Source organism: Centroberyx affinis, unplaced genomic scaffold (genome assembly GCF_046629955.1).
Source record: "Centroberyx affinis isolate AG114_WGS23_722 - 3 ecotype Tasmania unplaced genomic scaffold, CSIRO-AGI_Caff_v1 ptg000035l_1, whole genome shotgun sequence".
Lineage (NCBI taxonomy): Eukaryota > Metazoa > Chordata > Actinopteri > Beryciformes > Berycidae > Centroberyx > Centroberyx affinis.
In genome coordinates, this window is record NW_027278749.1 from 108,230 (window position 1) to 127,298 (window position 19,069).

Consider the following 19,069-nt stretch of genomic DNA (forward strand, 5'->3'; position numbering starts at 1 on the left):
TGACGTAGGTTAATGTTACAAAACAAGAGAAACCTTAACTCTAGCAATGTCTAAATACAATGTTTTTTGCCTCTTTAGTACAGCTGAATTTGGGCCATTGATGGTCTGGTGTGATAGCAGAGTGTTGACAGGTGTTTTACTGTGTATTTCAGTAAGTGTAGTGCTGTACCGTTCTCAACACCTGTCTGCACCAGTTCTGGGGGATTTTCTGTACAGCTGAACCAGTGTCTCAGAGCCACAGTTACTGTAAAATCTTACTATGCAATTAAAGTAGAAAGAGAACCTCTGATATTTCCGTGAAATAGTGAATAATTCCGAGCAATAATCTTCAGAAATGGCTGATATATCCTTATCTTTTATTGAACGGGGAAAAAATCTGATCAAATTTCAATACAATTGTTCAATCCTTTCATTTAAAACATAAAAAAAAGAAAAAACAGAACATAAAGTATACATAAAGTCTATAAAATACAGTTGAAAACACAGAAAAACAGAAAAGTTGAAAATACATGGAATTCAACCGAATGTAATTGAAGATGCAAAGCGGTACATATTCATTTGACAATGCTCTGTATAATGTGCGAGTACATAATGATATAATAGGCTTAAAATGTTAATAGGCTCCATAAACTAAGCCTAAGTATGTTGTGGCTGTTTCATTCTGCAGTGGCTGCCTTTTGGTGCATTTGCATTCAGTTCACTGGTTGCATTGAGTGCAAAAGCTAAAAGTGCCCACATCATTACATTTGATTTTTATTTTCATCAAGAGCATTTGAAAGCCCATTTACATTCATGCCATATTCACTCTGGGGTCCTCTCTCTCTCTGCCTCTCTCTCTCTCCCTCCTCCCTCTCTCCTTCCTCTCTATCTCTATCTATTCCCCTCTCTTTCCCCTTTCTCTCGCTCTCTCCGTCCCTCTCTTCTCCTCTATCTCTCGCTCTTCAATCTGTCTTTTCATGTCACTCCATTAGCGCTGTTGCCGAGGGAGGCTTGATGGCTTCTCTCTCTGCCGTCCTCGCGGCGGTGCTGCCGTAGCTGCTGGGCTGTGATAAAGAGGGGGAAGAAGACAAGTTTTCACACTAATTATTACACAATAATGAAGTACTTGGGAAGAGGCACGGTGTCTATGAAGGTCAAACAGTCGCTGGCATAAAGTGAATAGGGTCTATTAGAAAGTATCTATAAAGTGAACAGAGATTATTAGAAAGTGGATAGAGGCAGGGTTTTTTTGTGAGATAGAAGCTGGTTAAGAACATTTACCCGTTACACTGGCAGTAGTTCTTGGCCCTCAGCGGCTGCCTGATGCTCTTCAGCTTCTGGGCCTTTCGCTACGGGAAAAGAATCACGTTTTCATTGATTCATTCACTCCATCAGCCCATCTCCACTCATTCAACCCTCTGATTGCAATTTGCAAAGCAGCATGTGAGGATTTCTCAGACAGTTTTCTGGAGTCTCTTTCCCAAGGGTGGAAGTAACTGATCACATTTACTCATGTTACTGTAATTGAGTAGCTTTTTTGTATACATTTTGGAGTATTCCATTGTAGTAAGTCAGTAATTTTACTTTTATTTAAGTATGTTTTTACTGACATACTGTACTTTGCTACATTTTAAATCACCTCCATGACAGAGTTTCAAATTTTGCAGGCACTCCTAGAGCACAATTGTAAATTGGCCAACTGTGGAACCATTCGCAGTGAACAGTCAGCAAAGAAGAGAATCTGGCTTTACTTTGTTTGTGCACTTTATTTTGTAATTTCAAAGTTTTCCAATTAAAGGAATCTAGTTTGAACTCTGTCCTTTTAGAATTGCATTGGAAAGATCACATCTAAAAATGTTCTCTTTTCTAAAACGCAACTTAAAATACATTTTAAAAGACCTACTTTTTACTTTTATGTAAGTAGGATTTCACACCACTTTTACTTCTAGTTAAGTAAAATATCAGCAAAGTAACAGTACTTCTACTTGAGTAGGACATTTGAGTACTCTTTCCACCACTGCTCTGTCCTTACCCGCCTTCTTTTGATCCTCTGGTGCACGACAATGATAGAGATGATCAGCAGAACCAGGACCAGGCAGCCCACTCCCACTGCAACCCACATCCACAGGCTGAGCCCCAGCCACCCCGACTTATCAGGCTGGGGGCCCTTGGCACGTGGTCGACCTTTAAAAATGGACCGTGAGAGAGAGCAAGAATAACAATAATAAGTCAAAGCCAAATCCAGCGAAGAATCGATCCAGGCAAGATGTGTGCAGAGTCAGACAGTTTAGGTCCAGGCGACACGCAAGCAGCTCTCATTGATCTGGGGAATGAAACTGTGATTTTGGAATGGAATAGTGAATCCCGGTTATACATACATTTGGGGCAGGTTGGCGTAATGATGTCCTGTGGGCTTGAGGACGGGGGCAGTCTACTAGTAGGTTCAGGCTCTGAAAGGGAAAATACACCACATATCAGTACCCCCCTCAGTGCTTATAGGGTGGTCATGCATTATTCAGTTGTCAAATAATCCTTGAAAATAAATCGTGCTATATGTTGTTTAGCTGCTTTAGCCAGGGGCAAGTATACGGAGTCAACACAAGGACTTTGGTAGAAGCCAGTGTCCTACCTTTAACTTTGACGTCTAGGGTCTCCTCGTACGGCTCCCCGTGCCAAGAGAACTTACACCTCCAGGTCCCTGCGTCTGTGTTGGCTACAGGGTTGAGATGGACTGGTGATGGCACTCCTGATCCTCCATCTGGCTTCTCCCACTCCACTGTAAATTCGGGGTCCGGCCCTTTTACCTGACACTGGAGCGTAGCCTCGCCGCCCAGCTGGAGATCAGCGGAGGGGCTGACCGAGACTGACGCAGAGAGGGGAGAGAGAGGGGGAGAGAGGGGGGGAGAGAGGATATGGGGAGAATCACAAAGAGAAGGGCAGGCTGAGCTGAACTACCAGCGAAGAATTCCTTCCGGACTGACATATCCGCCATTAGAAAAAAGTGATTGGATAAAATGATTGGGAGTGCAAAATTATGCTTTTTGAAGGAGAGTGAGTAACTTAAGTCCTTGGTTGACAAAATGGCAGACTGGATCCTCTACATTATAGAGATATTGAATGATGAACTTCAGGTGATTCTTTTTTTTTTTCCATATATATGTAAACATTGTTTTAGAAACAATACATTTTCACCTTTTTCATTGAAGTGGCTTCCAACCTTTTAATTTTGTAAATGAATTCTTCTCACTTAATTACATAGTAGCTTGGGTGAACCGATTCTTATGAGTAAAATTGATCTGTGGTAGACTATTTCTTAAATCTTTGTTGGAAGTATCAGAATAATTAGTGAGGTAATATGTTTCTTCAAAGAGTATTTTCAAATACCTTTCTTGGTTTGTTTTGATTAGGTGTCAGATAGGTTTGTCACATAGGATAATACAATGAGTGCCAGCAAGCAGACAAGTATTTATATAGGCCTTTGCGTATACCTTTCTGTGATTAACTGTGATTAGTCTGCTGAGAACATGTTACTACCTGTGACCACTAAAAGTGTGTGGTGGTGAGGCGTCCCATCCGCAAAACAGGTCAACAGTCCAGCATCTGCTTCCTCCACTTTAGAGATCTCCAGATCCCTATCCTGTATCAACTTTGACCTGAAAAATATGGGAATTCTGCCTAAAGTAGACAATAGATGTTAATGTTAATGTAATGAACAACAGTTACTGTTGTAACACAATATATTGTGCGGTATTTGTGTCAACAGATTGCTTTTTCCATAATGCTCGTTTACAATGTCCTCTGTCTCTCTTCTCTTGTCTACCTTTGCGCCCGCTGCCGGTCTTCACATTCCTGGACATAATCAAATCATTTCCACGCATCCATTGCACTTCCTTCCGAATGGTGCCGGCCCCACACGCGATCTTGGCACGCTCCCCTGATTTCGTGTGGATCACGTTACCTGCAGCTGAAAGTGCGCCCAGCACTGAGGAGAGGGGAGCACACACACACGCTTCAATTATTAACAGTCACATGAGAATACAATGAGCTTTGTGTATTTAGACACTGACAAATTGATGGTTTTGCATGATATTCTTATGACTTTGGATGTGAGGTGAAAAGGCAAATTGTCAGGTTTAATTTCAGGGTGTCTTTAGGCATTTGGGAAGATTACCATCAGTTAATGTTCATTTTTCATATGCAGACAAAAAATCTTAATGAAATGACTTCTTAAAGTGTCACAGACACATTATCAGGATCTTCATATCTTATTGTCAACTCACTGTATACTTCCAAAACTTTTATTTTACATGATTATTTACAAGTGTGTTTCACAAGTATATTCACTCACCAAAGCCAAACCACATGATGTTCCTCATATCTGATATTGGATCTGAGAGGATGATGGGAGTGTGAGTAACAGTAGTAATAATTTACATTTCTGTAATAACAAAATCACATTCTCATTTATCACAGCAGTTATGGAGTGACGGAGAACAATGTGATTCAGTTGTTTATTCCAGGATAGAGAATACCACACCGAGCTTCTGTTTGAGATGAACACCATATGCCTCACCAAAGAGCATGTGATCCCTAACCACCGAGCTACTTCACTACTTCCTTCCTCTGTCTCTCTCTCCCTCTCTTTCTGTCTCTCTTTCTCTCTCTCATATTAAACAGATTTAAAACTTAGCTTCACAAATGTAAAAAAAACAATTGAAACGATGTCACTGTACTTGAGAAATTCCAACACTTTTTTTGTTATCCCTTTTGTATTTAATTAAAGTCATCAATAATGCATGTTAAAATGCTTTGTAGGCCTATCCCTATTTTATCTGAGATGTGCATCAGATAACAAAAGCGCATTAAAGCAATAATTTTGGCGTGCAGTTTCTTCCAGCATAGGGCAACTGAGGGGAGAAAATTCATATTAAAATGCTGACACACCATTTATCACTCACTTACTGCTCTGTGGTAAGCCAGCTTCACGGCCTGAGTTGCATAATTTCGAGAGCTTTTAGAATCAAATTCATAAACATATAATACTTGAGACTAATTGTACAAATTGTCATTTTAAAACCACAAACTATAACTATTATTAACTATCATTTTGGCTGCTTCAAATTACCACAATAATTAGAGTCTGCTCAGATTAAAATTAATAAGTAAATTAGACAACTGCACCCAAATTCATTTCAAAACAAGCTAATTTTCTTTTTTACATATTATCATGAATTGATTCACCACAGTGACTGAGCAATAAAGAGACATAAAAAGAGATCATAAAGCATTTCTCAGAGCTATAATTAGGTTGATTTGGACATATACACAACAAGTCTGAAGCACCCAAAGTGCCAATAAGGCACATTTTCCCTTTCCACAGTTGAGGAACTTAAACTTCAACATTTAATTAAAACTCTAATAAAGGGTTTCAAATACAATACACAACGATTAGAGTCGGATACGAAGATGGAAGACAGGAACCTAATCGACTCTTAAATTTATAAATAAGAAGCTATGGTTACAAACTGAAGTGTCACTTTTTTGTTTGGCTGAAATGGATGCACCCATCATTACGTTTAGTCTTTGACATTTGTAAATATTGTACATGTTTGAAATAAGAAAATGTTTTCCGAATGGTAAAATAAAATCCATGTGTTTTATCTTACAACATAAAAATTGTTTTCAAGTCTAGTTTCAAAACTTACCTGGAACCGTAGATTAATGCAGTGTGGTTCATGCAATTAAAAAAAGGCTAAAATAATCTTTCTTTATCCTCTCAGTGCTTCATTTCATCGAAGACGACAGTGCAAGGATGCAAAGGGTGTTGAGGGCGGAAGAGATCTAAGAAGAAAACTGCAGTTTGGAAAGTTGTAGGCCAATGCAACCCCCAGCTCTTTGTGGGTTTGCTCATGATGCACTTTCTTGCAAACTAGGCCTGGGATTTCTTACACGGTCTAGATTTTACCTTAAGTTCAGCAAATAAGTGTACGCTCACTTCAAAACACTCCTTTTCAAATAGCCTAAACTAGGCTGCCTCACAAAAACGTGTAAAATAATCAAATAATGTAATCTTATCCACCACTGTGGTTTTTAATGTATGATGTCAAAATTATAACACATAACACATTTTATAAATAGACCAATTGTAGCTACTGGAAATGTATATTATGATCAAACCAAATCCCTGCCAACTCAATCACACCGAAGACAGAATGGCAGAAAGACAAGTCTTTATTTGTCAGAGCAAAAGTAACAAAGGATTTTTTTTTGCAAAATAAAAACAAAATAGAACAAAAAAAAACACCCAGATATCACCCTCACCGCACTCTAAAGAACAACCAGTTTGGTTTGGTGTTTGACTTATTTATTTAATTTTTTTAAAACACACATTTGAGCTGTATATTTTTTTATTTTAATGACGTTTTCTCTTATCGTGGATGTTGAACTGTTATTTACTTCCTCATTGAAACGGTTAGAGAAGGAGGAGGGGGAGGAGGAAGGTGGTGCTTGGCTGAAGTGATGACATCAAAGCTGCCACTGTCCAATAAAAGAGGGAGGGGGTTGGGAGCAACATGTTTTGATGGGGAGGGGCAGTGTCCACTGATGCCGATGGAAACTGACAGAATGTGGATTGATAGTAATAGTGGAGCAAACATACTAAGGAGTGAATGGACCAACAGCCTAGCAACAAAAGTCCCACTAACGTTTGGTGTGTATTCAAGCGATCAAAAGAAACATCTCCCTCCCCAACACCGTAACTGTACATCTGCACCAATTTATGTAAGTGTGTACATAAGCCATCTGAGAAGTGTATTTACAACCTAATTTTGTCAGTTCTGAAGCGTGCCAGGGCATTCTTAGTAGCTTGGTGGGGTGCGACTATGCATGTTGTGTTGTGTGTGCATTTGTGTTAGCGTCCACACTCTCCTCCCTCACTCAAAGTCTGACTCTCCTTCGTCTCATTCAGCCACTCTCCGGTAGAAGTAGAGGTATCCCAGGTCTTTGGGCGGCTTCTCTGACGCACACACTTTCTGATCGTTGAAGATGACCCACCTGAGAATGAGAACACAGTTCACAAAGAGCCACTTGATTATGGACAGGTTATGGATTTGATGGTGTATACTCAACAGGGTGGCACATAATGAAAGAGTCTAATTCCAGCATGAATTAACCACCACTTGAGAAAAGTGACACCTACTGTTACCAAGTGATTGACAGCATAACATTAAAACAAATTATAGTACTTTATGAGGGATAGTCTAGTAGATAATTTCAGTCCTGTGTTGAAAGGAGCATCACAGCTGTACAGACAGAATCCTTTATATTTTCAAGATATGGGATGAAACTAATTTCCCCACAGGGATAATTAAAGTTTCATCTTATCTCGATTAAGTTCAGGTAATGAGTTTTTTTCTCCCCAGATGGATATATACCATTTGAACTTTTCAAATCTACCAAAGGTTAGTACTTTGTACTGTGTTCACATCAATAGCTATGGAACGGTTTAAGGCCCAAACTAGAAGTGGAGTATGGTGCCCCCTGCTGAGCCACTGCCACCCCCACTACTTCAATCAATTGGATTTTTTTAAAGATGATTTTTCACTGTCATACTGCATAACTGAAATACTGAATAGAGAACTGACAGCATATAATATACACACAAATATATTGTGACATTCGCATTTTTGTCGTTTTGGAACACTGGGGAAAAATGGATCTGCATTCTACTTTACTACTTACAGGATCTGACAGTTTCAAAAAGATTTTTTAACAGTAGGTTCTACCCTTCAAAAACGACAGGTTAGGGTTTTGAAACAGTAAAATATTCATAGAAGCACAGAGTGCAGTGAAGTACTTACTGTTGGTCCTTCTTGATGTGACAGACATAGTGGCCGCACATTGTGCTTGTCCCCATGTGGCTGATGAATGCAAAGAGCTCATACTCTGGACAACAGAAAGGAGCCAGTTATTGAACTGTAAATTATTAAAAAACTAATATGTTACTTCCAAAAACAGAAATGTGACTTGACATTTTGAGTTTCTCATCAGATCCCTGCAACTAATTCATAAGGACATATTCTGAGCTGATCTCTCCTTTCCCCTCCTTCTCTCCTGGACTCACTGCCTGGTCCGTCTCTGACTCGCGGCCCAGGCGGAGGCTCCCTGCTCCCCTCACTGTCCCCCGCTGAGCGGCCTCCTTCAGACACATCCATGGACTCCAGGTCATCCAGGTGGGAGAAGATCCAGTCGACTGCCCGCTCCAGGACATTACTCTGGGACACAGAAGAACAGCCATATTGTCAGACGACATGGACAAGTACAGGTTTTGGTAAAGTGATCTTTTTGAGTAGTCCCTTTTGATATTATACTTTAAGAGTTAGAGAGTCAGTGACGACTGATGCCATTTCTTCAAGGGTTGACCAGAAAATAGAAACATTTATTCACTGCACAATACATTGGATGGAGGGATGGGAGCACTTAACTATTCTTTGACAAATAGTACTATATGGTAGTTGTAATTATTTACTTGGGTTGTGATGCTTTAATAAAGAATTCAAAATACCCTGAAAATTAATTTGTAGGCATGGCCAAATGTTTCTCAATAGTAATATTCAATGGAAACATTCATTGGTTAGACTGAATTGAACCTCTGTACTGTTATTAAAGCACTACATCCTCTGCTCATCAATATGAATTAAAAAAAAATCAATTGACATATTCTATGTTATCAATGGTGACAAAAAAATAAGTCATCATTTGTCACCTAGGTCACAGGCCACAACCAACCTACAAGTGGGGTAGTTTGTGAGTGTGAGAACATTCTCAGGACAAGTAATACTGGAAAAGGTAGTGGGAGCTACAGAGAATAATTTTGTCACAGACACTGTTGTTGGCAACATTGTTGGCAAACTCTGCCAAGCCAAACTGGAGATAATTCAAATTTAACTTCCTACTGGTGCTAACGCAACTCCACTTGAGTGCCATGCTGCTGCTAATTTTTGTTGTGGGATTGAGGCAAATGATGAACGTTATCAAACCAGAGTACAAAATTCGAGGAATGATGGAACTGTGGTTACGTCACTGTCGGAAAAAATAGGGGACGGCTATGCCTGTTTTGGCACAGTTTTACTTTTAAATTAGTCAAATTCCCCATCTCTAATTGGATGCAGTTGAATCAATCAGTTTCTAACCGTGGCTCTAAGTGCTTTGGTAGCCTGGTCTCGGCTGAAGCCCATGGAGACGATCGTTGCCAGATGCTCCTCAGACAGGCTCTCAGTGGGTGTGGTCCCAGGGGCGGAGCTGCAGCCAGGCAACACCAGGGGGGCAGAGAAGTCTGCAGCCAATCATAAACAGAAGATTATGCAGACTGAGAACAGCAGTGAAACTGATTGATTATTAGCTCACTGGTTAATTTCCAATGCTCTACCCACCTGGGTCATCCATATGGCCCATGACCCAGTTCATGGCAGCATCGATTCCAGTGTTCCCAGTGTAGTACACTGCTTTCCTGCAGGCCTCCAGTGGGAATCCCATTTCACATAACTGGGACACAGTGGAGTCATCCAGGACTGGGGCTGAGTGTGTGTCAAGAGGAGAGAGGGTTGAATTACTTGGATGTACTCTGGAAAGTTTATTTCACCGGGATGTAACTTTTTCCATTTATTGTGAACTATAAGAAGAACATCATTGTCCTGCTTTTTGTGTCCCTGAGCACATCCTTTGTTTAAACAAAAGTGAAAAAAAATATAATAAATGGTTCTTCTGACACAAGGTAAAACAATGAAAATAACATATTAAAAGACTTACTTATATACTTAGACATGGCTGCCATCATTTGAAATGTAAAATCAATCACCTCACACGATGCAAAAGTAAACAAATCATGAGGTAACACAAAGTCACATGCAAAACACAGAGGAAAAACGAAAAGGTGGAAAGGAACAAACAAGGGCGGAGAAAAAACAGTATCACCGAGGAAGGAGGAAAAGAGCAGAAACGACAGACAGACTGACACAGCAGTGGGGAGTAGAGCGAGTCGTCCTCCTCGTTGCCATGGGAACCCAGGATACCTTTGACCTCCACGTCTGGGGTCATGAGTGGGGGCGGGGCCACCTCCGGTAGAAGCTCCTCCCCTGGCTGCTGGCCGGTCCCACGAAGCGCACTCAGATCCAGAGTGTCAGGAACGTCAATGCTCACGTCTGCACAGAACAAAATCAAACACCATTAAAACGATTTTTTCAATTATCCATCACCTACTGCTGTCTGGGTTCCTCCAGATTTTCAATTTCAAATTTCCATACTTTCACCAAGGACTCAAGGATTTTGGCTGGCGTTCCAATATAATTTATTCTGACACTGGCTGTCAACAAGGCAATATCACGCAATACCTCAAGATTAATCTTCATAAAAACAAATATCACAACATGTTAAATGACAGTGGGCTTACATAAAATGAATTATTGTAAGTGTATCATGGTAAAACTTTCCAAACTTTTTATCCAATTCCAAAACTTTCCAATACCTGGAAATGATCATATTGAGTTCAATAGTTTTCCAGAACTTCCAGACTTTTGTAGGAACCCAATACTGTAGCCCAGTTTGTCTTGGTGGTAAACAAGCTAAGGTTACACCAAAACACTGTACTCCTCCTCACAGAAGGATCATTTTGAACATTATTGAAATGCCTGATCAGCGAGTAGACATGCCCATCTCTGGTAGGAGTACAGAAGTTTGTGCACAGCAACAAAAAATGTTTGTCTCTTTAAGACAAATATTTATCACTATAAACTTTTGCTCACCCAGTTTTTTCGGGACCCAGTCAAGGCCAAAGGTGAACTTCTTAATCTGGATAACCAGGTGGTCAGGGAAAGAGGCAAAGCGGGTTGTTCTGACAAATGGGACAAAAGCTGACGTTAATAAACACATCTTATGATTTGTTCCAAAGAAAAACTTTCAGTATGAGCATGGCTCTTTCTCCCTACTTGGTAGCAGTGGTCTTGGCCTGCACAGCTGAGCTCCAGAAGTCTGTGAGGATCTCTGGTTCGCTGAGAGCTGCCATGCAAGCTGTGAAGGGGATTTGGGCTCGCACTGTTGGGGCAGGGCCTGCTGAAGAGTCCGCCTCCTCACGCCGACGCTCCGCCTCCTGCAGCTCCTCTGTTAGAGAGGAAGACAATAAACACAATAAAGACCTTGCACTCCACTGTGTTCTCCTAAACAGCACGGGGCATCAAACCAAAAAAAGGATCATGTCCAACACATACAGAATCCCTATTCAATTACCTTACAACAGGACTCTCTATGCATTCACCACCTCTGATCATAATTAAACAAGCTTACAGCATTGATATACATGATAAATATTTGCAGCCTCTTTCGTTCCTTCCTACAGCGCAGTGTGAAGATTTGCATTAGTGCGTTCAGTGTGGTCACTACAGCAACATTCACCCACAGTGTCAAAATTTGGCTTCAAAAACACACCCGCTTCCTGCCCCCCTTAGTTAGCACTAGTATCCCATCAGCCTCTCACCTGTGTTGGTGGCCTGGTCCATGAGCACAGGCAGCTGGAGAATATAATCCACCCGCTGTGTGTACTTGGCTTTCTGTGACTGTTGACACACAATCCTCTCCTCCACCAGGAACCTGAAGGCTTCGGATGGGTTGGGCCCAGAGCGACAGTTCCTCTGTGGGTGAAAGGAAATAATGATGTAGGGGAAGTGCTGGGGACCAGAAAAAGAGGGGCAGAGTGAGCTCAACTTTACCTCCACCATGTTTATGAAGTGCAATAAAAACTCCTGAGCATCCTGCTGCCGATTGGTGGAGAACTCTGGGTGGCCCCGCCCAACAAGTGCTTTGAACATTCGTGGTGCTATGCCGATTTGGTCTCCCTGGAAACAAAGTATAAGCAGGATTTGTCAGCAGTAAGAATTAATATTAGCTGGACCATGTTCTCGCTCATTTCTGGGAGTAAATCCCAGATGTTCCAGGGACATCTGTTAAAGCCCCGACTTGTAAATCCACTGTAAATGATTGTTTCTTCTTACCCTAGGTTCAGACGCGCTCTGTTCATCGCCGGGATCTGGTGCTGGTTTGGAATACTCTCCTGACAACAGACCATAGCCCAGCTTGGCTCTGTGATAAACAAGCAAAGCTGACATCAGTGTGCGTCCAACAACATAATAGAGTCTCACACATGAGGAGGATTTGGATATAAGCCTAGATGTATTTTTGTCTTTCAAATAACATGATGGCATGCCTAATCAGAGTGGGGACTCTGGTGGGAATACAAAAGTTTGTGCACAACAACAAAAGTGGAGAAAGTTCATTAGAACTAGGCCTTCACATACACATCAACAAACATATTGTGAAATTACAAATTAGGGCTTATTGCTTAATTAGCCATCCTTGCCAACTGTCAGTGCAGTGTGTTGAGTCAAACTGAACTGCAAGTAAGGACAATGCCGAAGTCCACAAGTGGCACTGTACTTGTGCCTTATATCCAAGGGTCGGGCAATTCTACACATCAGAGACAACTAAAAAGTGTCAAGTCACTGTGCAGCACATACACACATGAGCAGTGTGGACCATAACACAGACTTTCAAGTTTCACTTTTGTTTTTACAATGAGAGCCTCTGTCATTTTAGATAAGATACAACAAGAGCAAATCTATTTTCTCCTGCATTGGCACAGTGCTAAAAGGATGTGAGGCAAAGTGTGGAGATAAGTCTGTCTGGCACGGCAGATATCAATACAGCGGTCAGATTCGGGAGGAAAACAAAAATTACATTTTCAAAAAGTAGCCGCCTGGAAAGGAGTCAGTAATCGGCTTTATGGCCAACAGCTGGCACACTGTGTGTGTGTATTTATGTGGACCAGTTCTTTCACCTACTGTGCGTGCACAATGGTACCTCTTTCAGACACAAAGGAAAAAAAGAGGACAAGCTGAGTGTGTGAATGCATGTGTGTGGGATTTGTGCTACATAAACACTGCTATGTGGAGAGACTTTGGATTTCTATTGTAACATTTTATCAAACATTTGTCATGACTTCCCTGCGTTGCCACTGATGAGTATTTTGTGACATCTACTGGTAAAACAGCTAGTCACAGACAACAACTACACAGCAGAGTAACTCCTGCACTGCCTTCTATCACTGTATGTGGAAGTTAGAAGAGGACACTCACACTTGGGTTTTGAAGTCCTGGGTGGGGTCGCTTGGGGCTTCATCAAAGATCTTGTCAATGTTAGACACATACCTAGCAGGCATGAATAAAAGGGCATGAAACAAGTTCTTTACATTCAGTATCTTATTCTCATCAATCAACCTTTAACACTCTTGTAATGATCAGCTTGGCAGAAATATCTTCACTGTAGACTATATTAAAGATTCACACTGCTTTGGCACAGCAAGTGCTGCGGCCAACCGAACAACTGGGAGGCACAGGAGGTAGGGGGTTCTGAGAGAGAGACGAGGTACTGACTTGCTCTGGAAGTCGGGCACGGTGAAGAGCACTTGCATGACAGAGTTGAGGTAGCAGCTGTTGCCCAGGTTCTTCATGCCGGTCAGGCCGGAGCCCGACAGGGGCCGCAGGGTGGTTCCCGACTCCTGGATCACCTCCCACTCACCCACCCGCTGGTTCACAGCAATCTCCAGCTCTGTCATAGTCCTCTCGGTCTAAGAGGGAAGAAGACAAAGAGATAAAAGATTGAGTGAAGCTGGGCACACACTTACACAACTTTAGACCCGATTTAGCTGTCCCAGACAAGTTTTTCAGATCTGAAACAAGTTTGCACGGGTTCAAGAGGCAGTATGACCAAGTCTTTGCGCCGTCTCAAGACATCCAGAGATTTTCAAACATGTTCGATTTTGTCAGCACAAAATCAGCAACGCTCTTGTAGTGCAAGTTGTGTAAAGACGAGTTTTGAGAATGATGAGCAGCAATGGCCAATGAGCCATTGCGATGAAACCAGGCAGAAACCACAAAACAAAACATCATCATGGCTTTTTGTTTTTTTTCAGCACAAATGAGTGCACACACAGTAAGGGCTGCAAGCCGGCCTTCCTTCTCAAGCTTCATTTTAGCACAACCCCTCTTCACCCCCCGTCTGTGCCACATCGTTAAGTGTGCGCACCATTACTTTGGCAGGACAAGAAACTACAGAATGGTACACAGTGAGAGGTACCGAGATCTTAGGTGTTTGACAGTCGTGTAATCTGCGCTTGGCATAAGATGAGAAACAGGTGGCAAAGAAATTAATGGCAGCAGGGAGTTGGAGAATAAACAGGTGTGGAGGAAAGTAATTGAGGGGGAAAAGCAGGCAGTATGTGATAATGTGGATATGGTGAACATAAAAGCATACATGAGATATAAATGATAGACAGTAATATAAAAAAAAGAGTCAAGAAGAGGTAGCCAAGAAGGAGAAATGGAGAAGAACAGGACAAATGTTTGATAAAATGAATTTTGCGAGGTATTGGTTTTCTAAGAGCTACTGGCTGTCCAACATTACTACTGAATTTCAGACCCCTCTCTAATACCATGTAATCAATGGCAGCTCTATGAGGCAGAACCAGCCATAACTGTCTGGACATCTGCCAACAGGGAAAAATCCAATACCTCTGAGTAATTTTGTCACACTCGAATGGTAAAGCAGGGGGCTGGGCAGTACCTTTCCCTTGAAGAACATGATCAGATATGTAGAAAACCAGTTGGAAAAGTGGGCACATTTTAGATTTACACAGGTCAATTTGTGCACTAGATACAAAAAACAAAAGTGAAAACAAAGGCATATGCTTCCACTTAAAAAGCAGAGAAGCTCATTGTGAGGATCTTACCTTCTCCATGGTCATCATGTCGATGCCAAAGTGAGACAGGTGCTCTGGTAACTTGGGATCCAGTACCATGTCATCCTCATCATAGGAATACACATCTGGACATACAACAAAGAGTTAGCAATCAAGGAAGTATTTTGATTCAGACAAACGCACTTATGCAGTTCAACAATGTTCATAAATAAAGAGACTCACTATATGTGCATATCGGTGATAGATATTTTACATTTTCACCGCAGAAGAGCGGTTATACCATGTCATTACCTGCTCCATCTGGGGTGATGGTGCCCAGTTTGACAGCAAGCGGGTGTCCAGTCTGCTGGAAGTGGAGCAGGGCATGGTTGTTTCCCCCAGAGCCATCAAAATACCTGCGGCCACACAGGACTTTGCCATCCGTCAGGTTCATCCACAGGTTCTCCTGCAGATCGCACACCTCACACCGCCAGCCACTATGATGGAGAAATGGCAAGTATCATAAAACGTCCAATAAACCCCTCTTCTAAATGAATAGCCTGACTCTTGTCTCTTGACTCTTGTCTCTTTCCCTGGAAGATCTTGTAAGTTTTGACAAATAAAACGGCCATCTCTAACCTGGGCAAAAGATTCTGTTATTGGAGACACAACAGCTTGCTCAGTGCATCAATATATCAGTGGATCCTGAATGTAAAAGCATGATCGCCTGGACATTTTCATTGTTGACCCTAATAAACATCTGGGCTACTATTATAAGTTTTACAGTATGTAGAGACAGAGATACCTTCTTTACAGTTTTGTAAATCCTCTTATGCGTTTTACAGTACAATACAGTGAGCGCAGCTGTTTAATGAGATAGCTCATCTGTAAGGAACTGCATTATAACTAGTGTAATGCTGAAACGATTAGTCAATTGACTAAAAATGTATCAGCTTCACGAATGCAAATGCAGATTTGATTGCTGTTCTCCGTATACTTTTTTTTTTTTTGGCTGCTACACTAAGTAAACTATTTTAAGACATCACTTTGGGCTCTGGTAACTTGTAATGGGCATTTGTCATTATTTTTGACATTTTATAGACTAAATGCTTAATCGAGAAAAGTAGTCGATTGATTAATCCATAATGAAAATAATCATTAGTGGCAGCCCTACTGTAGTGAAGGGACAGTTGTGACCTCATGTCTCACCTGGGTGGGATCTTGAGTCCGTTGTCAAGCTGTTTGAGGTCGACGGCATGCCGTGACTCCTGTCTCAACTCTCCGTCCCATTGTTGAACTTGCAAGGTATGAGACACTGAGTCCGCTGACATGAGACCCGCCATGGACAGAGACACCTTGAAGGACAGCAATCGAATCAACAGAGATTTAAAATACACCTAAATGTAACAGGTAGGGATGAATGATACTTCAGTCACAGTATAGCAATGCCAAGCTTTTACCTGACAACTGAGAAATCAAAGAAAATCAAATGTGAACTATTGCATTACTTGAAGTATCACAGTTTATGGTCCGTATGCAGACTGTGTTGGTGAAATTAATGTTTGAAAACATGTGTGCCAATGTTCAAATGTTAAGAAATATATAATGACAAACTAGCCAAAGAGCTATGCAGATTCCCAAAATGTGCTGCAAGCCTCTGTGTTCTATCTCTGCGTTTACTTTTTGTCCCCTTTGTCATGGATTTGTGATACTAACTTCATATTCATGATACTTGAGTTTGTTATAGTATTGTAGGGTAGTATATTGCCATTATGATAAGCTTACTGGTAACAGAAATCCTTTTGTCTCTCACTATGAACTGACTAATTTAAAGAGTAAATCAACACCAAGTCACATAGGACAGAAAATTGCTGCTGCACTGCTCTCTAGGGGTTGGAAGCATGCTGCACTTCGGGCCACACCCAAATCGCTGATGTCAAAGCAGGTATTTTGCCTTTGACATCTGATAGAAAAAAAACACCTGCTTTAACATCACTGATTGAGGTGTGGTCCGAAGTGCAACATGCTATAAATTTTCAACCCCTAGAGAGCAGTGCTGCAGCAATTTGCCTGCCCTATGTGACTTGGCATCGATTTGCTCTTTAGGCCCACATCCACACTAATACGTTTTCGTTTTAAAATGGCGTTTTAAAACGAAAATGATCTCCGTCCACACGAGCGTTTCAGAAATAATCTCCGTCCATACTAACACGCCTGAAAACGCATATCACATGACCATTCACGTACACTGGGCATGCGCGTGCCGGTGTAAACAGGAAGCAGATTGTCTACTCTGCGGTTGGTTGCTTAGTTGCAGAAAATACTATGGAGGAAGAACAGCAATGGCGAAAAGTACGACCAGAGATTTCTTTGCTTGGACCGACGATGAGGTGGAACTGTTACAGAAAGAAACACATGAGTATAAGGCAGTCAAGGCGGCGGAAAACATAGATTGGGAGTCGTCGCAAAGCAAATACGGTGACACGTGTGTGACAAACGTGGGCGGCGTGTGCGGCGAACGTGGGTGTCTGCGTCATCGTTTTCAAAAGTCCCCGTTTCCACCCATCCAGACTAAAACGCAATCCCTGAGTATTCTAACTAAAACAGGGTCAGCAGTGTTTTCACAAGTCTTCGTTTTAGGGGTCCGAAAACGCCGGAGTAGTATGGACGCTAGGCGTAAACGTAGCAAACGTTATGCGTTTTAAAACAAAAACGTATTAGTGTGGATGTGGCGTGAGTCCTGTATCAATAAAACAGAGGAACTAACAGACAAGATATCTCACCCGCTCTCTCACAACATCAGGCATGGAGCAAAGGTCATCTGCGGTCACTTCCTGTCTGTCAGGGAAGATGACAACCTTCACATCCTCCTCATACTGCTCCTGCTCCACATCAAAACCGCCTTCAATCCCTGGGAGACAGACCAGAAGTAGGAGGGGAGGAAAATATTACTAAGTCTCATAAGAGGACACCTGTACATCTGTGTTTGTGTCAATACTGTTCCATGCACTCACCTATAGCCAATCTAGTGGGCTTTTTCTTAGGTGGGTGTCCGGATCCGGAGTTATTGTCATCTTCCTTCTGAGGGAAATTACATTTGGAATCAGTGGGTGTTGAGAGTGTTGCATTGCACATCAAAAGAAATTGTGATGACTATTTGAAACTTCATTTATGAGATGGAAAAGGGCAGTGCTTTCAGGATATTAAGAACTAGGAAAGGTGCCCAATTGAAGCAGTCACTTGTGATCACCTGAGTCTTACGGGTCCGGGTGATGTGCAAGTAAGCCCGCTGACCAGTTCGGGTATGGTGCCTGTCCACATACTGACTGCCAAAGCCCAGGAAACTGTTCATGCACACATACAGGCCTCCTTCACTCTCCTGAGGAAAAAAAGACACAGGTAGTGTGAAATGTTGTTGCATATCCTCATCTCTTTGCGTGACACTACACTGGAATGTTGTAGTTAGAGGCAATGTAGGCACAACACTGTCTGACCATGACACAGTATCAACTATTACACAGCAAACTAGCTGTCTAGTCAGCATGCTAACGTTTGCTATTATTTAGCTAAACATTGATTTTAATGCTAGCTAAGTCCACCGTGAGACTTTAACTGTCAAGGTTGAGGTGTTATGGGTTATGCTGAAAACTAGGCGGAACAGTCATGCCACTGTTGAGACCAAAGAAACAGTCACGTTAGCTTGCTAGCTACTTTGACAGCACACCCGGTTAAACTAACCCAGCTAACAAGCTAGGATAGCTAAGCTTCCATTACAGTGCATTAGCTTAGCTTAGCTTGCTAGATAGTTGAGTGACTGGAGAATCAAGGAAGCAAGTGAGTTAAAGCAGGATAGCACATATACAGCGTTACATTAGATAAAATCAAGGAAGAGAGGAATGAAATCAGAAATGAAACAACACTGTTTGTTAGCTGAGGTTAAGTAAGGGATGATGGCTCACCGGCGAGGAAAATGACAAGGCGCATTCGTCTTTGTGGACACGGTCCCCGGGCCTTGGAACCCGAATTGTGGACAAAACTGACATCAAAATGTCGCTAACCTCCGCCATGACACGCTAGCTAGTTCTGCCTTTCAATGGGAGACTTGCTCTTCTAAGTTTGGACCCCAGCCTTTGATTCCCCGGCTCGGAAGTGTGTCCGTTGTTTGGGTCGTCTTCTCCCGTCTGCCTGGCTGAATGAATCACTGATGCTCGCCTTGTGTTGTCGAGGCAAGGCCGAGCGGACTCGGCTGCCGCACGCTCACGAGTTGCGGTTAACTACCGTAAACTGTAGATTAAGGGGACCTGCCAT

General features: G+C 42.0%; 2 protein-coding genes across 7 annotated transcripts; both read right to left on the reverse strand.

The window, feature by feature from the left end:
- Positions 1-345: 345 nt before the first annotated feature.
- LOC139641923 (leukocyte immunoglobulin-like receptor subfamily B member 1) lies at positions 346-5,819 on the reverse strand. The gene is made up of 9 exons (XM_071516599.1): positions 5,685-5,819; positions 4,328-4,369; positions 3,800-3,961; positions 3,514-3,654; positions 2,609-2,842; positions 2,358-2,429; positions 2,012-2,163; positions 1,261-1,328; positions 346-1,043 (listed from the first exon to the last, which is right to left on the reverse strand). The coding sequence occupies exons 2-9, from the start codon at positions 4,353-4,355 to the stop codon at positions 968-970; spliced, it is 933 nt and encodes a 310-aa protein (XP_071372700.1). The 5' UTR covers positions 4,356-4,369; positions 5,685-5,819; the 3' UTR covers positions 346-967.
- A 379-nt stretch (positions 5,820-6,198) lies between these two features.
- On the reverse strand, positions 6,199-18,972 carry usp5 (ubiquitin specific peptidase 5 (isopeptidase T)). 6 transcript variants are annotated; one of them, XM_071516178.1, is made up of 20 exons: positions 18,721-18,972; positions 18,012-18,140; positions 17,776-17,839; positions 17,545-17,672; positions 15,971-16,116; positions 15,074-15,258; positions 14,813-14,907; positions 13,458-13,651; positions 13,161-13,232; positions 12,021-12,108; positions 11,739-11,864; positions 11,507-11,660; positions 10,962-11,133; positions 10,779-10,867; positions 10,050-10,178; positions 9,411-9,554; positions 9,171-9,313; positions 8,102-8,252; positions 7,839-7,923; positions 6,199-7,032 (listed from the first exon to the last, which is right to left on the reverse strand). In XM_071516178.1, exons 1-20 carry the CDS (start codon positions 18,826-18,828, stop codon positions 6,939-6,941), a joined length of 2,496 nt encoding a protein of 831 aa, XP_071372279.1. In that variant the 5' UTR covers positions 18,829-18,972; the 3' UTR covers positions 6,199-6,938. The 6 variants fall into 6 exon arrangements, with proteins under 6 accessions (XP_071372279.1, XP_071372261.1, XP_071372269.1 ...); XM_071516160.1 differs by having other exon boundaries at positions 9,981-10,178; XM_071516168.1 differs by having other exon boundaries at positions 17,776-17,842.
- Between the last annotated feature and the right edge of the window lie 97 nt (positions 18,973-19,069).

What these genes read in the sequence shown, in the direction of transcription:
- LOC139641923 (XM_071516599.1), bottom strand. Translation starts at nt 4,355, where the DNA reads ATGAGGAACATCATGTGGTTTGGCTTTG. An exon ending in GACCGGCAGCGGGCGCAAAG is followed by an intron (nt 3,655 to 3,799) that starts GTAGACAAGAGA and finishes TGTCTACTTTAG; the next exon opens with GCAGAATTCCCATATTTTTC. An exon ending in CCTAGACGTCAAAGTTAAAG is followed by an intron (nt 2,430 to 2,608) that starts GTAGGACACTGG and finishes TTTCCCTTTCAG; the next exon opens with AGCCTGAACCTACTAGTAGA.
- usp5 (XM_071516160.1), bottom strand. Translation starts at nt 18,828, where the DNA reads ATGGCGGAGGTTAGCGACATTTTGATGTCAGTTTTGTCCACAATTCGG. An exon ending in CAGGACTTCAAAACCCAAGT is followed by an intron (nt 12,109 to 13,160) that starts GTGAGTGTCCTC and finishes TGTTTATCACAG; the next exon opens with AGCCAAGCTGGGCTATGGTC. An exon ending in CTGGGTCCCGAAAAAACTGG is followed by an intron (nt 10,179 to 10,778) that starts GTGAGCAAAAGT and finishes TGTTCTGTGCAG; the next exon opens with ACGTGAGCATTGACGTTCCT.